This window comes from Chelonia mydas, chromosome 1 (genome assembly GCF_015237465.2).
Source record: "Chelonia mydas isolate rCheMyd1 chromosome 1, rCheMyd1.pri.v2, whole genome shotgun sequence".
Classification (NCBI taxonomy): Eukaryota; Metazoa; Chordata; order Testudines; family Cheloniidae; genus Chelonia; species Chelonia mydas.
In genome coordinates, this window is record NC_057849.1 from 143167049 (window position 1) to 143191285 (window position 24237).

Consider the following 24237-nt stretch of genomic DNA (forward strand, 5'->3'; position numbering starts at 1 on the left):
CACAGCCTGTAGACAAATAATGCCTTTACACTGCAAAACCTTTAATGATTGCTGACTACTCAGAGGACTCAGTTGTTTGAGCTAGCACTTCTTTACAAAAATCACCCCAAGTATTCAAACAGTCTGAGACTAGCAATCAGTTAAAGACAAAGTGGTTAGTGCTCTTTGATAAAGTGGGTCATCTGTATGCTACTGAGTATTTTGGCTCTGGCGTTTTGGGATCTGTTTTCCTGGGCACACCGGAAGAAAGACAAGGCACAAGGGATATAGTTTAATTAAGCTACAGCTTTATTAATCTAGCTCATCTGGGAACTATTCGACAGTAACTTGTATAGAGCAGGTCAGCCTTCATTCCCTAATCTAATCCAACTGGTGGAGGACTGCTGTCTACCCTGCACCCCGCCAGAGCTGATCCCAGCCCATTTCTGGGACTCCACCCGATACAAGGCCTAAGGGGCTGGGGAAAGAGGATTTTGAGTCTGAACCCCATTCCCCAGCTTCTTTTGGATGCTTTCCACGAAGTCTACTTACAGCTCCAGTTTACCAGAGCAATAATTGAAGATACAGAGAAGAACAAGGTACATAGGTTTGTCAATTCTTTTAATGAGAATGAAGGGCTAACATGGTTTTCTTTCAATCACGTCTGGGGTAACAGGAAAATTAATGCAAGAATTAAAATGCACCCATGTTCATAATCATGAAATCAATTGAACATTTCTTTCATTTTCCTTGACGAAGTAATTTTCCCCTCTTCCTGCTTATTCAGACCATTCTAAGGTATGCTAAAACAAACAAACAAACAAAAATACCAAGTGCTGATCTATTTGTTTAAATTGGGGGCATTTTTCTTAAAGCTCCATCAGAACTCTTCTGCTCTGACTTACCATAGGTATGAAGATGCCTTTCCATCTGGGGACCATTACTTCTTTGTAATAAAAAATATGCCTTACACAAATTTCATAACATCAGATGAAAAGTGCAGAGCACAATCCAGCAGATAATAGAGCACAACCTGCAGGAAATGATGCACTATAATGGAGATTCCCTGCAGGACTCTGTAAATCCCTCCCTTTGTTCCCTAGTAGATCTTTCAATCCCTAATCTCCTTTTTCTTTGCAGATTTACTGTATTTCCAAAAAGTAAACAAGATTTGGAAATACTATTCTTTGTTTTGGGGATGTTAATCAATACACATTTCTGTAATTTTAAAAGTGAAATTCATTAGCCTTTCATTAAAACTCCCTTGGCTTCTTTGGACAATTTACTGCCTCTTCCTCTCCACTCCCTGCTAATGTATTCAAAGTTCATTAGATTAATATTAACACCAAAATCCTGTCTACTACAGTGCTTCCTAAAAATATAGATGCAATCACAGACAAAGCAGCTAGCTCCCCTTCACCTTTGCATGAATTATTGATTTGATCATAACATTGGGGATTCCAATAGGCCAAGGTCACAGAACAGTTGTTCAAGAATTTGCCATTTACCATCAACATATGTAACAAAGTGATACCCAAAGACTATCACCTCTGTCTGCTTATAAAGGCTCCTCATTAGTGTTTCTCTTTATCACTTGGACTCTGTTAATTCTATATTTTCCATTTTTCCCTTAAAGAGGAGTTGATACCATTTGACTATTTATTATTATTATTATATATATAATTTTTATAATATAATTTTAAATATATTTATATTATTTATTATATAATATAATATAATTATTATATATATAATTTCTTCTGCATAGCTCCTAAGAGCTATTGAGTTCCCCTTGCCCACATCTGAAGTCCCCTTCCCCAGCCTTAAGGGGAGGAGCTACAGAGCCTGGGAACTCAAGCTGGGGGGACAACTAATGACAAACAGGATCAGTAGTGAGGGTCACAGGGTCATAAAGAGGGAACATGAGGGGAACACTGAACCGTGGACCCTGGACAGCACCCACTGCTCCTCAAAGGTGTCTAGGGAGCCAGCAGATGCGGCCCAGAGAAACTTTGCTTGGACATGTGATCGAAGGAAGGAATGGAAGTAGCCCTCTCAGTCCCAGAGCACCTTCCCTTCCAGCATCCTCCTCCTGATGCAATGGATGGCCACCTTGGCTAGTGCCAACAGGAGGCTGACAAGGAGGCCCCACGAAGTCGCGAGACAACAGTTAGAGTGTGCATAAATCAGGAAGTGCGGGGAAACTTACAGCCAAAATCTGAGGAGAAGGTTCTGGAAGAGCCAGAAAAGGTGCTGTAACCTGGAGCACTCCAGATAGACATGCACCAGCATAGTTGCACCAGCATGCACATAGTTGTGTATCGGGTTCATTACAGTTGTTAAACTTACATGTTGAAATTTACACATCACATAAATATATGTTAAACAAGTAATTGGCTATTTATCACCATAAATAAAATGTCTTATTGAATACAATGTAAATGCAATTTCTATCTGAATAATTTAATTGAAAATATGACAAAGAAATTTTACTTTCTGAGAAGCACTTTGAGTTTCACTCTGATTTGCAATATTGCAGGTAGGTATGCATATGTGAAAAATAACTTCTGCCATTTTTTTCATGCAGAGCTATCCAGGTAAGTTAAGGAAGTCTCGCTCACCACGTCAACTGGAAGAACTACAGATCTGGGCCAAAATATGACCATTTAGCTCAACTAATAAACGCCCTCATTTAGCACATGCCTAACTGCTTTCCGTAATAAGGACCAAACATATTATTCTCATATGGGAAATTTTCAATTTACAATTTTCAATAAGCATCTTGTCACAATAAATGTGACAAAACCTTGGCAATTTGTGGACAATCCTCCATATTTTTCAGTAGCCATGGCCTCCAAAATATGCTTAGTGTCTATACAGAGTGGCAGTGTAATATCCTTCCAAGCAATACTGTTTTGGCTGTATTTAACAATTTCATGTTTGTGTATTATATAGCCAGTTCATTGCCACCTGACCACAGGACAGTCATGGTCTTCCAAAACTGACATGTATTACACGCTATGACTATTCATGTTGTGGGGATACTTAGATGTGGCAGTATGTTTAAAAAATGAGGAAGTGACAATTAGGAACAAAATCACAGAATTGACAGATGAACAAATTCCATTGTTTAGGATTATTCTCCATAATCTGTTCTCTAGTGCCTTGTCTCTTCAGCTATATAATGTACTTTTTTATACTAAGGAACTTTTTTCAACATATCATACGGACTCTTATGCTATGAATGAAGAGCATTATGAAGTGCTGTGTTCTGATTTGGTTAACATGAAGGCAGGTCTGGCAGTGCTCATATTTGCTTTATTAATAATCTGAAAGATTAGAGTCCAAATACATTGAGAGTATAAGTGTGGACAGCTGTTAAATTTTCCATTGAATCCTATGCCAATATGAATGTGGCCAGAGATTTTTAATGCAGTTATTGATGACCAAATACCCAAGAAGCTTCAAGCCTGGTCACAATGTAAAATCCATTAGAAGTAAATATTTTTCCCCTCCAGGTATACTTCAGTGGTAAAATTACTTGTCTGATGGATTCAGGTTTTAAAATATTGCCTAGTTTTATGAAATTGTACTTTCCGAGAAGATTTCATATTTGGTGTGGACAATTTTAGTTATTTTTTTTAACGACAGAAGAGATGCAGAATGTAGAGCACCTCAGAGGATGGAGAACCCTAGCATTTTCTCCTTTGAAAGCAGCAGACAAAATGTATTCACACAGTGCCTATGCTCATTTTTATTGAATATTTATTCTGAAAATTGAAGTTCAGTCTACCAATTGATTGATACCAGACAGTATCTAAAACTTCAGTAGTATCTAATGTAGTACATAACAGGCCTTAGGCGCTCACCAAGCAGACTGAATATTTATTTCATTAGAGCTGAGCTAATATTCTGCACTCACTGAAAGGGCTACTTACTTCAGGAGTCTCTTCTTATACTTATCTTTTAATTTACACAGTCCGTTTGCACATACTTGCTTACAATGCATGCACATTAAACATGAAAAATAATGTATTTCTGTCCTAAACCCACAAATACATATGAAGTCTGAGCTCTTACAGCTCCTTTTACTCACCCCCACTGCACTGAGTGATTGCAGCCATTAAAGCATGTCATGGTACAGTATGTAAGATTGTTTGGGGACTAGAAGATCATGTTATTTGTGCAGCAGTGGGCAAAACTGGTTTGAATTGTGTCCATAAGAGGTTTAAATCAAAATTGCCTTGTTTTTTGGGATGTAAATAATCTTATAGGACATGAGTTTTTCCAAGGGCCCAAACCTAACTATCAATATTGTGGGCACAATTACTTATACATGATTTGTAGGTATAGTCTAGTAGTTAGACATCTGTATGGATTCAGTTGTGAGCAAAACTAATTGCATGTGTAATTTTGGCTTCCATGGGAGTTAATTGTGTCTTGCAGTTGGAGTATCTGTGTGTGTATGTGTGTGCATGTACATGTGTGTAATCTCCTGGGCATTATGGCAATAAGAATTGATATTGTCTTATGGGATGCACTGTTTAGTTTCTCTTTTATGTACATTCAGCATGATGTGAATTCCCCTGTGCAAGAGAATAGGAATTGTTTAATTAAAAAATCTGCTTACACAGCCTCTTAAACATGCACTACAGTTACTTTACAAAATCATCACTTGAAAGAAAATAAATGAATACATGTAAACAGATAAATGGACAGTTTTTTTTAAAATGTGTGGGTTTGATGTTCATTTTTAAAACTTGTACTTTTATAATTCCTCCAACACATAAAGGGTACAAAGAAGCAGGTGACCAGATAACTCAAAGGATTGGTAGGAATATGGAACTTTTAAATTCTAGGTTACTTGTTCAAATTTGGTCCACATTGGTAATGACTGAGGGTAAAATTCTCATCTTATTAACTTCAATGAAGTGAAGTTTAAATCCTGAAAGTTTGGTGTGGTATGTACATTGACTTGATTGAGTATCATTACACTTAATGGTGAAGAGGCATTACTAATTGGGGCTTCTGTTTGTAGTGTGTATGTGGGTTTTTTATTATTTTTATTTTTATTATTGATACCCTTCTTTACAGATTTGGAAAGAATGGGCACAAAAATTTGACCACAAGGAATTCTCTCTTTTGGTAAAAGTGTGAGATTAGTGTGCAGAGTTTTGCTGAGAAGGTCAAAGGTACAAGATAAATGCATTTTTATACAAAGGATGAAGAAGTAAAGGAATGTATTCTGTGGTCATCAGGCCCATATACATGTGTATATATAGAAAATATTATGGCTATTTAGTGTCTTGCACCTAGCAGGCAATCGCCAAAGGACTTATTTTTCAAAGTCAAAGCTAGTTTCACAGTTATTTCTCCACACAATTTCAAAAACTTGAGAGGGTAATTATTAGACATTGTAAATCACTGATGCTTGAATCATTTACAAATTAATTAAATGATGACAATCCTTGTATATAAATTGTTTTTCTCTGAACTATAACACGGAAACTCTTGCCTCTGAATGGTAAGGTTGGCTTGTCCTTCCTTTACATAATCCTGTTCAGGTCCTTAAATTCTGTTACGGCTCTTATGTACATGGTGAGCTCAGCACATAGACACTGACTTCTTAATCAGGCAGTAGTTATGTCTATAATGGTGTAAATTTCAAACGCCTGGTTGGCTTTCTGCCAGATGAATATATTCAAAAGTCATTGTCTTACTAACAATCAGCTAGCATGCTATTAGACACATTCTGTCGTGTCAAAGTTTGCTAGATATTATGAACCTCCTGAAGATTCAAATTAATTGTCGTGGCCACATCAACTTTCTGCTTTAAATTCCCCTGTTTTCAGTGTAAAGATTTCATTTCTCCAGGTTATGAAAATAGAAAATAAAGAATTGTCCCATCATTAGAGTCTAACAGTTCCAGGAACTTTGGAACAAGCAAGCATGAAAGCTTAGTTCAGCAAGGTTACTTTAAAGAAACATCTTTGCAACATGTATTCTATGTCCTGTCAGCATTACATGTAAGTGTACTATATTTCCAGAGCTGTTTTTAGTTACTGTGTTAAAATAAATCAAATAATAATGCATAAGGACTGTTCAAAATAAAATAAAATAGAACCCACATATTCCTGAAAAACACAATTTTACACATTGTTGCTTTATGTAGGCTCAGCAAGCAAATGGTTCTAAAGGAAAGTGAAGGAGCTTGGGGAGGGAAAACACATCGGTGCTGACTTTCAATGCCTTAATTCAACAACACGCTAAGCATGTGCTTAAAGTTAAGCATGTTCTTAGTCTCATTTAAAGTTAATAGGATGTAAGTATGTGTTTAAAATTAAGTACATGCTTTTGTGTGTAGCTACAGTGGTACAGTTGGCTGAATGTTTCCTTAATGAAGAAAAAATTCAGACAGAGGTCCAGATTTTAAAAATACAGCTTTTTAAAACTGAGCCACTTACTTGCCTAAATATGTATCCCAGGGCCAAGATGTAGGCATCCAATTCTGAAAATGTTAGTCAGGTTATATTTACTCTGGCCACACCTAGGAAAAAAATGTCTCTCATTTCCTCAGTCGATTTATACAGAATAAATCCATACAAAATCAGGAAAAAAAAGTCTGTTATCTAATAGGTAATCAGCTCACACTAAATCAACATCATTTAAATTCTAAGTATTGGGGTAGCCGTGTTAGTCTGCATCCACAAAAACAACGAGGAGTCCGGTGGCACCTTAAAGACTAACAGATTTATTTGGGCATAAGTCTTTAAGATGCCACCAGACTCCTTGTTGTTTTTATTTAAATTCCAGTTCCTAACAGCCATACTCTACTATCTAGTATCTCTGGGATAATTTTTCATGCGGTCACATTATCAACCTGATCACTGACGTGCTGCCAGTTTTGTAAACAAGGGTCAAAACAAAAATACTCCCTCAGCCCTTTATACTTCAGTGGGCCATAGGCCAACACTAAATGTTGTAAATCCCACTTGGAATCCGGAAGTGTAGAATAATTATCAAGGTATCTGTCAAAGTCAAGGCAATAGAGTCAGTTTCCCCATTTAAAGTGGAATTAATAGTACAATGAGTTCTGGGAATACAAAAACTATTTGACTAGGAGCTAACTGAGCTTTGAGAACTTTAGAAATAATGCCATACAATTTAGTGTCCTCAATCTCAGTGCTACCTCATAAACCAAGAATCCTTAAATGTGCTCTCTCGCAAAGCTCTTCATAACGTCCAATTGCTTGGTGAAATTCAGTATTTTGAATGTGTGTGTGTGTGTGTGTGTGTGTGTTCTTATTTTCACAAACTACTTTAGTATCATCCTATACCCAGAAACCAAGGAACTCTCCTTATATTAATATTCCTGCGTAAGAGAGTCTATAGATTCATAGTAATAGCCCACGATAAACTGTCACTATTTTAAAAGTCTATCATAAAGCAAAATGTGGGGGAGGGGTGAGAGAAAAGGAAATCTGAATGTTGTTTAGGAGATTGACTCAGTAATACCACAGGCTATAAAGACTGAATACAAATAAATTGAGAGGTTGTGAGAAAATGTTTCTGGGCAATTGCTAATTTAGCTTGATTTAGACCTCTTGGTGGCAGGCCAGACTGAATAGAGAACCCCCACCCAAGTCATAATATGTTAGGATATATGTAAACTACCAGACTAGCATTCCCAGAAGTAAGGGAATCTAAAAGTCTGCACCACAGGACTGTGAGGAACTTTAGCAGTGTTAAAGCCCCTGGGGCAAAACAGAATGTAAGTCTCTTTGCCAAATTGCTTGAACTTCTGCTTAATCACCAGAGAGTTGAGACTTTCCTTAGTGCTTGGCACAATTGTCCAGGACAAGGATTTGTGTGTACTTGTGGATATGGTGTATGTGGACATACAGACAGGACATGAAGCTTCACAATTCTCTGCCTGTGTGTATATATCATTCTCCACAGTTGTATTCCAGTTCAGTTTCTTTCAGTTGTGTTGGCGCTGCAGAGCTAACAGGAATAAGAATAAATACTAATAATGCTGTAAAGCTTTTTTTGCCACAGATTAGAATCTGCTTCTGCACAGGAAGCAGATCTGTTGAAAGACCCATTTTTATAGTCCTTTTTCAGAGCAGAACTGTATTCCCAGTGTCTGGGAATGGCCACCCGGTACTTTGAGTCCAAGTGTGGAGGGGAAGGTGTTGCTGTTTGATGGCTACCTACCTCATCCAAGCAAATAAATAGATGTTGTGTGAAGATGGATGAAGAGAGGGGGCAGTCTTGGTTCCACCTGCCCATTTCCACCTGGAGAAATGTGCTATTGGTAAAGGCCAATAGCAATTTAATATCCACCTAGAGCAAGGAAAGAGTTAAGCTTCCGCTCTTGAGGAGGTGCGGCTACTTGCCACTCCTCACACAGGACAGACTGTAAAATTACAATCTAATCCTACGTTTTCTTGAGAGAAGAAATGGAGGCTTGTTAGAGACTTTTATATTTATTTATTTATTTATTACACATATGGCTCTTCATGGCATTTATAACTATTATTCCACTGAGTGAGCAAACTCTGCAGTATGGGCCGGGTGAGTACCTTGAGCTGACAAGTTAGCTTAAGGAAGACAAAGAATTATCACAACAGTTTTAAAGTTGTTACAAGAAAGAAATAACTATTAAGTGAGGTCACTGAGTGTGAAGTACAAGACAAAATAGGGACCCATTTCATTACTTTAGCTATGAAAGGGGAAGGAAAGGCATTAGATGCAGGAATGAACTAGAGTCTAAATACATACAAGTGTCAATAGAAGTATCAGTCATAAAAACTGGGAAACAAGTAATTTAACCTACATGGCACAAAGAAGACATTGGACTGAATACTCTAGAAACTAATTTCTTCTTGTTGTTACTGTCATGTTTAGAAGCCCCATTCATGGATCAGGACACCACTCTGTTAGGTGCTGTACAAACAGATGGTCCCTTTCCTGAAGAGTTTACAATTTAAATAGAAAACAAGAGCCAACAGATAGATGGATACAGGGGAGTACAAAGAAACAATGAAACAGTACTAGTCAGCCTGAGAGGCTGTGGTCTCTGCATACAAGCAGCCTAACTGTTGTCAAGTTTTTTATGGGCATCACAGCAAAGGAGCATAAGGAAGGATTTGAAGGAAAACAATAAAGTGGCTTTGTGGCTGTTTATGGGAGTTCCTCCCAAGTGTGAGGGGCAGCTTGGGAAAAGGCACAAAGTTGATTATTTGAAAATTTAGTAAGAGGGTGATGGAGGCTGTCATTGTGGGCCGATCAGAGGCAGGAAGCCTATTTCTCTATAGTGAATGAGAGATGCTAGGTAGGGTGGGAATAGGCCATAAAGTCCCTTGAAAGTAAAGATCAGTAGCTTATATTTGAGTGATATGGTCAAAATGATGGGCAAAGCAAATGGCCTCTGCAGCAGCAATCTGAAGAGATATCAGTGGGATAAGATTTAGCAAGGTCAGAGAGAAGGGTGTGGTAGTAAACAAGACACCCTAGCTCATGAATTAATAATTTTATTTTGGTCAAGAATTAATCTATAATTTTATCTTTGAACATCCCAATACCACTGTGGGGAAGAAGGAAGGAGACTCATTTGAAAATAAAAGATGTAATTTTGTTAAAGCATATTTCATACCTAAGATGGGGATCCATTTATACAGAGTAGTTACCCCGTGGCCTTTTCTGCAGCTGCACTGCTGGTGCATAGATACACATAATTGTCTGCCCAGCACAGATCTATTCCAGTTTTTGTTTCCCAGGTAGCGAGCCAAAAGGTAGTTACTCTGTGGGAGGAAGAGAGAGACAGGGGAAAAATGATGAATGGCAATCTCTATTCAGCTAACCCTCAGACTGAATTTGACTGTAGTTATCTTGTCTCTTGCCCGTGGTCCTCTACAGGATCAAGTCACTCCTGGGAAATCTCATTGTTCCCAAAAGGAGTTCAGCTCACTTTGTGGGATCTTTTCAGAATCCCATTATATCTCACTTATCTCTAGTCTCTGGAGGCACTCCCCAGGTTGCTTCAGCCCTCCAGGGCCTCTTGACTGTAGCAAGCTTGTACTGTCAGTGTGTCCCAAACAAAATGGAGGGGGAGGCAGGGACAGGTAAGGTTAGCCAATGGCTAAGACTGAGCTCCCCTTGCAACCTTTCACTAGCAGTCCCTGGCAACCTATCTGCCCCCTTATCCCTCATGCCCCATCTCCCTTTGCTTTAAGTTCCACTTTTGCAGGTGGAACATGTTCTGCAGGGACACCTAATTGGCATTGTCTGTGTGCAGGAATGCTCGTTAGCCTTCTACCAGCAGGAAGGGTGCATGTCCAATCACACACAGGGACAACACACAGAGAATACGCAAGGATCAGACAGAGTATCATCTTGTTGATAACATATTTCAGAACTCTCTCTCTTTAGTCCAATCCAAAATGGAAACTTCATGATTTTATGCTGTTTAAACACACAAACGAAATCTGAAACATTGAACCCTAGCTAATCTACCCAGGGTTATTCTGTTATAATTACTACTAGCAATATGGCAGCTGAATTCTGAATAGAAACTGGATAAAATTCAGATAGATGGTATGTTTTAATAAATTAATTAAATTAGTTAATTAATTAAATGTCCAGATCTGGCTACATTGACTCTAAAATATAGCAGAGTTTCCCCTAACACTTACAATAGTTAATTTAAATAATTTGTTTCCTGCTTATTGATATTTTCTTGGTAGTTCAGTGCCACAGTGGGCTGATGAGAAATGGGAGCATTCTACTCATGTTGGGAACTTCATGGAGCATGGGCAAGGACATACTGTCAGTTTTGCTGAGGATGCTCACGCTGGTAAATCGTTTTTGTAAAGTCATAATTTCGTGAGGAGCTCAGATGCGACAAAAATGGGAGTTGTGTAGCCTTCATGAAGAGATAAAATAGGTGTCCTTTCGGTTACACAACCACTATTACAGGAACACACACAGTTTTCTAAGGAAGGGCTTGAGGCCACATTGACATGGTCTCATACTTTCAGTTTGAGATTGTATTGCAAGAATTCTTTATCTTTGTGGGGTGGAAGTATGGTTTCAAATTTTCCCTTTTAATCCATTATTAAGCAGTATCACCAATACATGTATTTTCCTGCCAGGCATTTACTGGGTGTGCAGATTCTACTGCAAACTGTAGACTAGAGCTTGGGTTTCTGCAACATGCAGTTTGTAGTTCAAATTAATATTTCTTTGTTGTAAGAGGTGCGGACATTAATAGAGGCATCAGCAATCTTATATTTACATCAAAGCTACCAACTTTCTTAGATTGAACTTGAGTCCCCTCTATTCCAGGAAAGAGCCCTAGCCCCTGCACTAAGGCTTGTCCCAGAATATCCCTATCTCTTCTGTTGAAGCTGTTCCACTTTGTAAAAAATAATTAAATAATCATTGGCTCAGAGACTTGAATTTAGGGAGTGCTCTAACCACCAGACTATTGAGTCACTCTTAATCTGATCCAAGGACTACTGAATTATTTATACCCAGAGGAACAGCTTCAACAGGAGTGAGTGAGAACAAGCCACACCAGAATAGCCCATAATTCTCCACATCAGGCAAAGGGGAGGGAGAATTGAACCTGGGTCTCCCCCATCCCAGATGAGTGCCCTGATCACTCAGCTAAAAATAATAAGGTAACCACTATTACTGCCTAATCCAAAATGTTTTTGGAAAAAACTTGTAAAATTTGCAAAGTGTTGGGTCAACTGAAATTACGTTTTTATACAAATAAACTATTAATCCAAAAAATGACCATAGTCCGTCTATAGTCCGTCAACTTCCAGCACCTCACCTGTCCACTTGCTTTCCTAAGAAGTAGTGGCTCTGTGAAGCCTGGTACCACCTTGTACAATTGAATTCATAATTGAGGGTGGCTATGCAAGATGGGAGTGGGGAGTTTGCCATGTAGCTTTCACACCTGGCTGTAACTTTCCCTTACTAATCCATCACTAAACTGGCAATCAAATGCTAATTCATGGCAATGAGAGAGAACATCTAACTTTCAATGTTTGTGTGGTAGGGAAATGGTGCTGAGAGGATTCTCAAGCATATACTGTCTGGTGTTCCAATTATTTCAAACAGCTGATTTTTTCACAAGTTTATGCTGTCTCCTGCTGGGGAATAATGTTTTCTGCCTTTAATAGAATGGTTAAGTGTCCAAAGTATCCAAAATCCTTGTCTTCTATTACCACATTTAAAGTACATTAAATAGAGCAGGCAGGGATCCATTCTTCAATGTAAGCAGTGTGGAAAACATTGCATGTGAGTATAACAAACATCCTTAACTTCACATATGATGCTGACATCATCATCTGATGAATCAATCAAAGATTGAGAGAATAGGTGCTGAGTCAGGCATCAAACTGTTTTGTGATTCCCTGAGTAGGCTGTCTGTATTGTGTAATCCATTTAAATAGCCATATAAATTATAAAAGCTCTACTTATATCCTAATTTATTTTTGGAATAGAAGATTTGTCATTTTTTTTATGAGCAAATGATTTGCTCAACGTGTGAGAGAGATGCCATCTGTACAGTGCCTAGCACTAAGGTCTCTGACCCTCTCCTGGGGATCCAGGTTGCTGCTGTAATGCAAGTAATGGTTATTAGGATCCCTCTTCTCTGAAAAAGTATCTTGCAAAACTTTAAGAAGATGAATGAAAAAGTGTAAATTATCAAGAGAGAACATCCAAGAAAGAAGGCAGTTATGTGGGTCAGTTCCAGCCACAAATGTGATGATGCAATTGAGTGGAAACCCCCACAAAAGTCACCAAATCAACTCTGCTAGATTCCTATTTGCAGACTGAGCAGCCAAATTGGTTGTCTGTTTCTACTTGGAGCATTGTCACAACATCACACCACTCTTGTGCTTTACTAGTGAGTTCCTTTTTATTGCTCTGTAAATTTCACTACTTTCTTACACTTAGAAGTGCTGCTAAACATGGAAGGATAAGAATGACTTGCAAAAAAATCCAAAGATTTAAGAATCCAAAACTTTGTACAGTAGAACCTTAGAGTTATGAACACCAGAGTTACAAACTGATCAGTTAACCATGTACCTCATTTGGAACCAGAAGTACACAGTCAGGCAGCAGCAGAACCAGTACTGTGTTAAACGTAAACTACTAAAAAAATAAATAAAAGGAAAGCAGTATTTTTCTTCTGCATAGTAAAGCTTCAAAGCTGTATTAAGTCAATGTTCAGTTGTTAACTTTTGGAAGAACAGCCATAATGTTTTGTTCAGAATTATGAACAACCTCCATTCCCAAGGTGTTTGTAACTCTGAGGTTATACTGCATTGCCTTCTATTGCACTTGATTCTGGCTTCTCATGGTTGCTTCATTCAGTTTGACCTCTCAGACTTTTTACTTTTGGAATGCTTGAAAAGGTTACTATCATAATCCTTGCTCTTTGCAACAGATGTGTTCTTCTCTGACATTTTTAATGCTGTCAGTGATTTCCATCTGTTTCAGGACGCTAATGTAGTAGATCATGAACATGAATTGACACCTGTTTTTGAGATCACAATAATTCTAATTTGTTGTTGTTAATAGCATGTTAAGAAGGGTAATACTGCCTGGAAATAATTATTGTATAGTTTTCTGGGGAAATCAAAGGTACTAATTTAATAGTGCCCAGATGTGTTGCAAAGTGACTCTTGCAACACTTCCATGAGGACTGATGGTGTGCTGCTTAGGGACTTCCAAAGAGCTGCTACATCAAAACTTCATGTTGCGGAAGCAGTATTGCTAAAGGACTCTTTATTTAAGTCTTCTGGATGTGCTGTCCCCCTTGCAAATCCATTATTCTGTAGTAAGTGTTCTAGAGCAAGTCTGGTTGTGCAGTCGACAAACCATCAGTACTGAATCGAAAAGCATAGTTGCTTCCTAGAGTATTTCTCTGCCAGCAGGGGGAAAATGACAATCCTGAAATTTTCCAGTTGTGGCTGACCCATTATCAGATTGGGTTCCTCTGCCATTTGAAAACACATTGACATTAAATAAATTGTTAGTTTAAAAAAACCAGACAAACAATAGAGTCTGACTTTAAGGCGCTGACCCAAAGCCCACTAGGTCAAAGGAAAGACTTCAGTGAGCTTTGGTTAAGGCTTAAGAGAATGCAACTAACATTGGGACTGAGGAACTGTCTTTCTTGAAGCCAGTCTTGGCACAGGACTCCTCTCACTGTCTTTCATGTATTCCATTCAATAGAACTGTTCAAAATATGGCTTTCCCCATGGAAAATTTCAATGAAAAGAAAACAAAAATCCATTTTAATCTAAATTTTCCATAGAAAAATTATTTTAGGCTGAAATTTGAATATATTCATATTTTGGCCAGAAACTAAAAACAGGTGTTTGACAAATTTTAAAATCTGCCATAGAAAAGATACTTTAAAAAATGTTTGGTCTAGAGCTCCCTTTTCTTTAGAAAAATAGGTATGATTAAAATATTTTGATCAGTCCTACTATTCAACTTCATTTCCATTCCATTCCCACAGTCAAGTCACGTTTATTATCAGTGGTTGAAAATTATGAGTTTTGGAGGCAATCCTTACAACTGAGAGATCTCCCAAAGCCTGAGGTTAGGGGCTCCAAATAATCCTGGTTCTGAGTTTACCCGTGTTTTTTTCATAATCACTGATTGAATTCACTCTAATAGTTTATAAGTTAAGAAATCTATGTCTGCATTACTATATTGGGAGAAACATTGCTTAATTTCACAATTTCCATTGGCATTTCTGGCCTTCCTGCTCGAGGAAGCCATCCTTCTCAGAAGTGTTGTCATTTGAGACACTGGCAGCAAGAGAGTCCTGTGGGAGAGACTAGAAACCATTTATTAAACTGCTTTTGTAACAAACAGGGGTGAAAAACAGCTTTTAGTTTCAGAACTTGAACATGATGTTCTTTTCATGATTGTTAATGCATTTGAGGGTTAGACTAGATTACCTTTGTGATACCTTCTAACACTGTGGTTCTATGATTATATGCAAATAGACTTATTCCTCAGAATAAGACTTCCTTTCACAAAGTGGGATGCCTCCAGTATTAGGCTCAGAGATGCCATAGTGTGACTGCATTTAAAAGATACATATAACAGTTTATTCATGGTAACAAGGGCTTCTTGCCTTGTGAACTCTGAGGCAGTTAGCCTTCTAAAACTTGTGTTTTCCATTAAAATCCTAAAATAACAAATTAACAAGGAGTTCCACACCATAACTAAACTGAGACCTTTTGAAAGCTTTCATGAAAAAATGACAGAGACCCTCCCCAGACTAGACAATAGCCTGGTGCCTAGAGTGCTCCTCAGGTTCAAGTCCCCTACTCCAGATCAGGCAGAGCAGAACTGTGAAGCTGAATCTCTCACATCCCAGGTGAGTGTCCTAACCACGGGGCAATAGTTTATTCTGAGCAAGGTATCTTTCTGGCTGTTTCTCTCTCTGGTGTAGACCAGAAATTCCATTCTCAACATGAAAAATTGGTGCAAGATGAACCGAATCCAAAAATTGTGAAAAATTTCAGCGGATTGACAAAATCTATTTCAGTTTGAATGGAATATGTTGCTCAACCCAAAACAAAATGCTTGACCTTTTAAAATAATTAAACACAAAACAGTGGTGGCTGTAGAGCTAATGGCTATGTGTTTACCTAGGTGTGGAAGATCCCAGGTTTAATTCCCTCCCCCCTTACTTGGAGAAGGGATTTGAACTTGTGTGTTCTACATTGCAGGCGAGTGCCCTAACCATTAGGCTATGGGACATTCTAGTGCAGGTGTCAAGGTCCTTCCCCACTCTGAACTCTAGGGTACAGATGTGGGGACCTGCATGAAACCCCTCAAAGCTTATTTTTACCATCTTAGCTTTAAACTTCCCCAAGGTACAAACTATTTTACCTTTTGCCCTTGGACTTTTTTTGCTGCCATCACCAAGCGTCTAACAAATATATAATCGGGAAAGAGCCCACTTGGAAACGTCTTTCCCCGCAAAATCCTCCCCCAACCCTACACCCCCTTTCCTGGGGAAGGCTTGATAAAAATCCTCACCAATTTGCATAGGTGAACACGGACCCAAACCCTTGGATCTTAAGAACAATGAAGAAAGCAATCAGGTTCTTCAAAGAAGAATTTTAATAGAAGAAAAGTAAAAGAATCACCTCTGTAAAATCAGGATGGTAAATACCTTACAGGGTATTCAGATTCAAAACATAGAGAATCCCTCTAGGCAAAACCTTAAGTTACAATAAGACACAAAAACAGGAATATACATTCCATTCAGCACAGCTTATTTTATCAGCCATTTAAACAAAACAGAATCTAAAGCATATCTAGCTAGATTACTTACTAAGTTCTAAGACTCCATTCCTTTCTGTTCCCGGCAAAAGCATAACACAGACAGAGAGAACCTTTGTTTCTCTCCCTCCCGTCCTCCAGCTTTGAAAGTATCTTGTCTCCTCATTGGTCATTTTGGTCAGGTGCCAGCGAGGTTATCCTAGCTTCTTAACCCTTTACAGGTGAAAAGGTTTTTCCTCTGGCCAGGAGGGATTTTAAAGGTGTTTACCCTTTCCTTTATATTTATGACAGCAGGTTATTCTCAAGATCGCCTGTTGGAGCTGTTCCACTCTGTAAAAATAGTTTAACTCCATGTTCCGGTTACTATTTAACTTAGATCTCCCACATCCTAGGTGAATGTCTTAACCACCAGGTTATAGAATCATTCTCACTCCCTTTCTTTGGCTCACTGACTATTTATTGTCATTCATAGCTGCAATTCATAGTCCTTTTGTATCTAAGTCTTAAAAAAAATGCTTTTTTGGCCAAAACTATATAGTGAGTTCATGTCAAATTCACAAATAGTAGTGGATGAACCAAAACTACCTTTTTCAGCCAATAAAATATTCTTCCAAAAAAATTGCCCATCTCTAGTCAAAACTGATACATTTCCACAGAACCCTTCAATTTTGACAAATTGGTAATTTTCAATGAAACACTGAGAAATTCCCAAACAGCAACAAGGGTAAAGAAGAGAAAATACACCATATGTGCAATATATACAAGGCACTAACGTAACTTTTGGAATTTCCTGATTTTTGAAGTGGTTATTCTTACATACTAACATTCCATTAGTGCTAGTTATTTCCACTTTTCTTAAAAGAGAGAGTGTTAAAAGAAGAATCTGGTGGTCATACAGCTTACAAATTCCCCTGACTCTTCCAAGGAGTTCTTTTTCCTTCCTCTGAAGCTATTCACCTTGCACCTTTTTGGCATGGAAGTTCTTTGAACCACCAACAAGTATGCAAGTGTTCATATGTAGTCACCTGTGGACTTAGCAGAATGTACTACTGCACATGCTCAAGCAAGCTGTTTTTGAATGACCAGCTTTTTGTTAAATCAAAGCCTTTTCCACGCAGAGCAAGCAAAGGCCTTGTCGTCAATGGTGGACATGTCCATGCCAAATTTCTAGTTTCAGAGTTTGGTTATGTATGCTCTACTCTCTTCTGAAAATATGTGGTGAATTATTTTAAAGATAAATGTATATTTTTGCAGGCGCTGCCATATTCAAAAGCAGCTGACAGTATTTTGGTCAAACTTTTCAGGCAGATGCTCTGTATGGGAAATTTCACAAGGTGATGCTTTTGAAAGAGATCAGTGTGTGGAAAACAAGTCTTGTAACTGAAATTGTGTTGCAGGTTTAATTATACTGGTGATGCTACCAAGCATCTACTATAAAACTTGCTAGGACCTGGGTCACAGCTGTCTTTTGAGGGTTAACGAATATTTCAGATAAGCTTAAAAATATTCAGATGAAAGATTTTGAATGATTGTGAAATTTTATTATTTGTTTACTTCAAAACGTTACTGGGCCAAAGTTAGAAGAGGAATTTGATCCACTGAGTCCCTCACACATTCATGTTGTTATATTTACCAATGTCGTCTTAGATAAAAACTTTAAAATTATTGCATGAATCTGTTATGAATATATATATTTATTTACACTTTCTTTTACATAAGAAATGTTCTCTTCAGACATATGGCCATAAGAAAAAATGTACTTGGATCTGTGTTCACAGCCAGAATTTATTTGGTGATCTTGCAGTACATAGTAAAATCCTGCAGTTCTTTGGACAGCATTTATTAGGCTCACGCAGAGCGAGGAGCTGACTCTTGCTGGTACCCTGGAGGCTGAAGATATCAGCTTCAGGATTTCCTGCAGCATCAGTTAGTGCAGTGACTGAGAAATGGAATTTTGGTTTCAGAAATGTTTGACTCAGGCCTGCTGTGCAATGTGGCACAGTGCTTTCAATGTATGTGTTCTGGTTCACCTCTGGGTAATTAGCCTTCATTTATACCTTTTAAAAAATTCTAAATACCAAAAACCATGTGTTAGAAAACTAAAACTGTGGCTGAGAGTTAGCATTAGGCTGAATCTTTTTCACAGAAATCCAGACAGCTTTATCATTTAGTTCTTCACTCGGCTAGTTAATTTGACCTCTTTTTTTCTAATTTTTATACCTTCTCTTTCTAAGTTGTTGGTGACTTCTGCTGATTAATGATAAATGGCCTTCCCCCACTTGAGAATGCAAATCCAGTAGAATTGGTTCTGAGCAAGTGAATGAATTAATATGTGACATAATTGTATAATAAATATATAAGCATTACGTTTCTGAGATGGCACAAAAAATGACTGTCAAGCCACATTTTCCTGCTTTCTCATCTCTAATAAAATCATAATCATAGCTGTTGCAGGTTTGATGCTCTTAGTTCCCAAATGTCTTGAAAAGTAAAACTGTACTATACAAGAATTGACAGTGACATTTTCAGTGAGGTTCTGCAGTCTTTATCTAAGAAATTCTGCCTTTCTATATGCTATGCTACATCTACCCCATTTCTTATCTGTTTTTCCCACCTGCTTTAAGACAATAATGACATTTAGGGTAACATTTTCAAAAGCACACAAGTGACTGACTTAGGAGCCCAAATCCCATTTTCAAAAGAGACTTAGGCATTTAGGGACCTAAGTCTCACTGAAAGTCAGTGGCATTCAGTGTAACTTCTGAAAGTGGGCTTCTAAAACATTTAGGCACTTTTGAAAACATTACTCTTTAGGTTCAATACAAAATCCTATTGATTTCAAAAGGAACAAGGATGGGGCCTTCCTTTATATCATTAAAGTGCCCCTCCCCAGTGCCAGATCTTTCCCCTGAACTGACAAGCTGTGTATTGTGCTCCTCATGGCATGTATACAGATAGGTGGTGTTGAGTAGGGGTGAGATTTAGTCTTCATCCTATTTTTAAAAAATAGTGGAGGTGGTCCTAAGATCTGTTGGATCCATATTGGTACCTTGTATCTCAGTGCTAATGCCTGCCCTTGTGAGGGTCAACCCACTGAGGGCACCCACATTCACTCCATGAGAGGGTGAGTGCCCAAAATGATGGTAACCATTGAATTCCACACTGGTTTACAAGGAGTTTGACCTGAAAAGTTTGACCAAAATACTGTTGGCTGCTTTTGAATATGGCAGGGCCTGCAAAAATATACATTTATCTTTAAAATAAAATGAACAGTGCACTGGGTCTCCCCAATCCCTTCTGTCCTTCATGAATATATTGCTCACTCCCCAGAGCATGTTCTGTGGGGTCCAGGAATAATGGGAGTACAAACCCATACACACTCCATACAGGCGAGGAATGAACCATTAGCTGGAAAACCCCTGTAATGTGGATCTCTAGGAGATGAATAGTGACTACATTGAAGGTAAATCCTACAATCCTTTGCACTCCTGTCTCCTATTGAAAGTAGTGGCATTATACAACTATGCCCATAGCTAACTATTACCCAGCATATAATTTGGTCAGAAGGTTTTAATAGGTACATTGATCCATGTAGTGCATTTTCAGCTACGGAGAAAATTACAAATTTTTCCCCTTACAGTGGTATTGAGGCTCCAGAGCTAAACCTAAAAAAAAAGAAAAAGAAAAAAGAAATAATCTTCCTGGTATTACAGTGCTCTATGGTGACTTCAGATCTGTTTTTTTAAATTGTCTTTGGTGCTAGCCCAGCATGTTAGCACGAGTTGAGCGGAGGTGACTCTTCTACAAATTCTTTTTTATGATTTAATTACTAAAAATGTATTTCAGCAAAAACATAAAAATGAAGCTTTTTAATATTCTTACAGGATATTTTTTATTTTTATTTTTGGTGCTTTAGGGAGCAGCCTTTAAGAGCTGGAAGATGAAAGCTCCTATTCCACACTTGATTCTCTTGTATGCTACTCTTACTCAGAGCTTGAAGGTTGTGACCAAAAGGGGCTCAGGTAAGTAGATTTTCTCCCTTTTTCCATTAGGTTTGCTGTTGTGGTTACAAATTTGTATGTAAAGCATGTTTGTGACTTGGAAAATATACAGTAAGAAGTTGTTTTATTCCTTTCTGGACACAGTGGTTAATAGGGTTTCAAAGTCAGCAACAACAACAAAACGGAATATTTTTAACTCTGCAGCTTCTATAGATATCTATGGGCAGCTTTCTGCTACATTCCTTTGACTAAAAAATGCAGCAGGCTATCGATTAATTGAAGTCATATAGAAAATTGGATGACTTATTTTCTAAAAGGAGAGGGGTTTTTTGTATTTGTTTTTAGTTGTTCTCAATTGAAGAGAATGTAATCTGTCCTTTTGCGGCCAGGGCAGTGTTTTATTTGGGTGGATTTTTTTGGAATAGCATTATTGCAATTGTAATATTAGCTTGTATTTGTGGCTGTATTGTTTAGTGATTGTAGACCTTCTAGAATAGAATTTTTAGATATGCTGTTCAGGTGATTTTGGCTTACGTCATGCAATTCTGTAAATCAAGGAATAGAGTCAAGTACATTAAATTCAATACAACTAGAAATAATAAACGATGTGACATGACTTAGTAGAGGCCCACTCAATTGTGAATGAATAGATTAATACACAAAGCAAATACTGACAATTTTTGCCTCCACCTGGATTGCTGAAGACTTATACGCTTTTCATATGACTTTTAAAGATGAGTTGAGTCAAGGCATTAGCAAGCTATTTGCATATTGATGTGTGATAAGAATAAAGGAGATTCAGTACTAGTCGTGACAGTTGATTTTCGCTGTCATCCTTGATAAGGGCTTGAATTTTTTCTTCTTAATCTTTGTCTTGAAGTCATAAAATTATACAATGAAAACTTTACAAGACACTAATTTATACAAACTCCTGCAACAAAGAACTCACAAATATATCAACTGAAATTCTGATTTTTTTTATTAGATTACTTCAATTATTAGACTACTTTTGTTAGTCTTGGAGTGTTTGCTTATGTAGTTTTCACTCTATTATTTAACCTCTTGGACACTAAACCTGTATTCCTTGTGTACCTCAACCTCTGTCTGTTGAAGTCTATTTGAAGCAAAGGGATGCAGAATTGGTCCCTAGATCATCACATATTTTTGATAAATAATTAATGTCAGAAAAAATATTAAAATGATCAAGTTGTAAATTGATATCTTTTTGTAGTGATCTACCCTGAAGCTGATGAAATACCAAAAAAATTCAAATAGTCAGAAGTGTGTGTCTGTGTGGTCAGGGCACAGATTACAATAAGTAGCAGTGCTTCAATGTTAAGGTGTTCGAAAGCCAGGACATTCTAAAATTTAAAGTTGCCCCCCAAAGGTGATTTCATTGATGTTGAATGTCCTTTGTGATGTGCAAAACTGCCATAAATTATACTACTTTCCAGCCTATTGAAAGGAAACCAGAAAATAGAAAATACTAAATGTGTGCAAAATGGCTCTGCTAATTTTGTTTTAGAAATATATATCCTGATCCTGCAACATCAAAATTTTGGAGTTTTGGCGTAATCTATTACAGAGATAGGCGTCACTTAGGAGATTCTGAATGTAGGGTTTCTACTATTAGAGCCCACGTCCGTTAAATTGGAGTTGTACTTTTTTCAAAATCATCATAAGCACGTTCCATTATTTTAGTCACAAAAATAACTTTTACAGTGACATTAAGGAACCAAAAGAAATGACCAACAATGATGTGTACATCTGTGTTCTGTCAAAATCTTACACAAATGGTGTCTTTGGTTTTTATCGTCTCACTTTTGTGTCTATTTTTTCCTGTTATCTTCAATGCAAGAAAAAATGGAACTGTGTTGAATTTTCAGTTATGAAAACCATTAGTGCCTTCTGTTTAGCCAAACCAAGAAACAATGCCCATAGTTCTTCAATGAAATATGACGCTCTGAACTCACCCACACCATACTGATGTGATAAAGAAAACTGTACCTGATTTAGACAAAAAACTGAAATTACATTGGTAGCCCTGGAGAAGAAAGAGGAAATAGAGAAATCAGAGCTAAAGGCCAAATGTAAGTTATCCTTATCTATTGATTTGACTTAGGATTGGGAATCAGGAGACCTGTCCAGGCTCTGACATTGATTTCCTGTGTAACCATAAGCAAAACTTCCTTAGTTTTCACCTGCTGCAGACCAATACCTACCTCAGATGTGGTGTGAAGCTTCAAAAATTGTTTGTGAAGCAATTTCAGTTCCTCATATGAAAGGTACTGTGTAACCAGAACATAATATTGGGTTGATCCTGAAATTTTAATTCAGTGTTCAATCAGTCTTTACCAAGGCAACATTTCATTGACTTCAATGAGAATTTTGAGTAAACACTGAAGACTGGATTCTGATACCATTGCTCATGATGAGTAGTGCCCTACACAGTCAGTAGCCCCATTAAACTCAATGGGGTTTGTTGCAGAGTAAGGAGCTACTCAGTGTGAGCAAGGGTGGCAGAATTTGTCCCTTGTACATAGGACAACTATTATTAAATCCTGCGATCCTTATTTAGGAAAAATCCATTTCACTGCAGTGGGGGTTTTGCCTGAAAAGGGAGTGCAGGATTTTTCACTAAGAAAGTAAAATTGTTTTCCTGAGAATAATACAACTTTCTGGGCACTACTCTTAGAAACACAGGAAAAGTCTATAACCAGAAAAACAGAACTTTTTGTTCCATGTGGAAACACTGACTTGAGTGAAAAAATTCCCTCTGCCTCTTGGTTTATATTTACTTGTGTTTATCCACTCAAAACAAAATTTATATCTAAGTGGATCAGAAGTTCAGCTGATTTTATTTTTATTTTCCTGGGAATTGTTTGTTGCTCTGGATGGTTAAAAGTACATTTTACTTCTTTCAAAGTTGAATATTACTATACTTATTTTCCTTGCATAAAAACATCAGAGGCTGGGGGACAAAAGAGAAACCAAAGCACACTATAATGTAGGAAGTTTTGAATGAAAAACAAAACAAAACAAAAACAATGAGGTAACTGTTACTTTAAAATCTGATGTGCTTTGTTATTTTTTATGTCATGGTGCATTATAGACAATGCTAAACGAAGAAGGGAAAAATGATATTTATGCTGGTAAACACAGGATTGAGAACAATCACATATCCTGAGAGTTTTAATCTATGAGTTAGAAAAGAATGAGATTGCTTGTGTAATAATATAGGATGTGACACAGATGCCGGAAACAAGAAGTTCTAAATTGTCTTTCTCTGTAATAGCTGAGAGAGAAGAAATAAGTTTCTATTTCCTAATTTTAATACTTCATTATTTGTACTTTATTTGCAGTCTTAAAAGGTAGGTGTTGTCATTGGTAAAACCACAGTTACTACAATTAGAGCAGTCTACCTTGCCTACTATTCACTAGAATTTTTTTTTGCCCGGGAGGGCGGGGCGTGATGTGCACTTACAAAACTATTTTGCACTCCAGTTTTCACCAGTGAGTTTCATCTGTTATTCTGTAGGATCACAGCATTAAAACAAAACCCTTATAAAGTCAGTGGACCAAAACAATTTTGTTTCCATGTCTTCAAAGTAATTAAGGTTCAAGTACAGAACTGTTGTAAAATTTACTCTAGCTGGATCTCCTAAACTTTCCTTTTTGATGTTGGAAAGAATTTTTGTGTTTTTGTTTATGCATAAGTATAAATAATATCTTAAAGATTTTAAATATCTGTATTGAAATATTGGGAGCTTATCTAAGTGAGTTGGATTTGCAGAAGGTTTTTAATTTACAAGTTGTTTCAGTCGTGATGCTATTTAGTATGGCAGGTGTCTGCAAAAATGCAGACTGCATCATAACAGTGCAACTCACCAAAGTAACTTGTGTGCATGGAAAAAGAAAG

At 37.5% G+C, this 24237-nt stretch overlaps 1 protein-coding gene across 1 annotated transcript in view; it reads left to right on the top strand.

Moving 5' to 3' along the window:
* The window catches only part of IL1RAPL1 (interleukin 1 receptor accessory protein like 1), a 1127211-nt gene that overhangs the window by 91017 nt on the left and 1011957 nt on the right, over positions 1 to 24237 (top strand). The window contains exon 2 of the mRNA XM_043538004.1: positions 20234 to 20339. Coding sequence (XP_043393939.1) covers positions 20258 to 20339 — 82 coding nt within the window. The 5' untranslated portion in view covers positions 20234 to 20257. The remainder of the gene's footprint in view (positions 1 to 20233; positions 20340 to 24237) is intronic.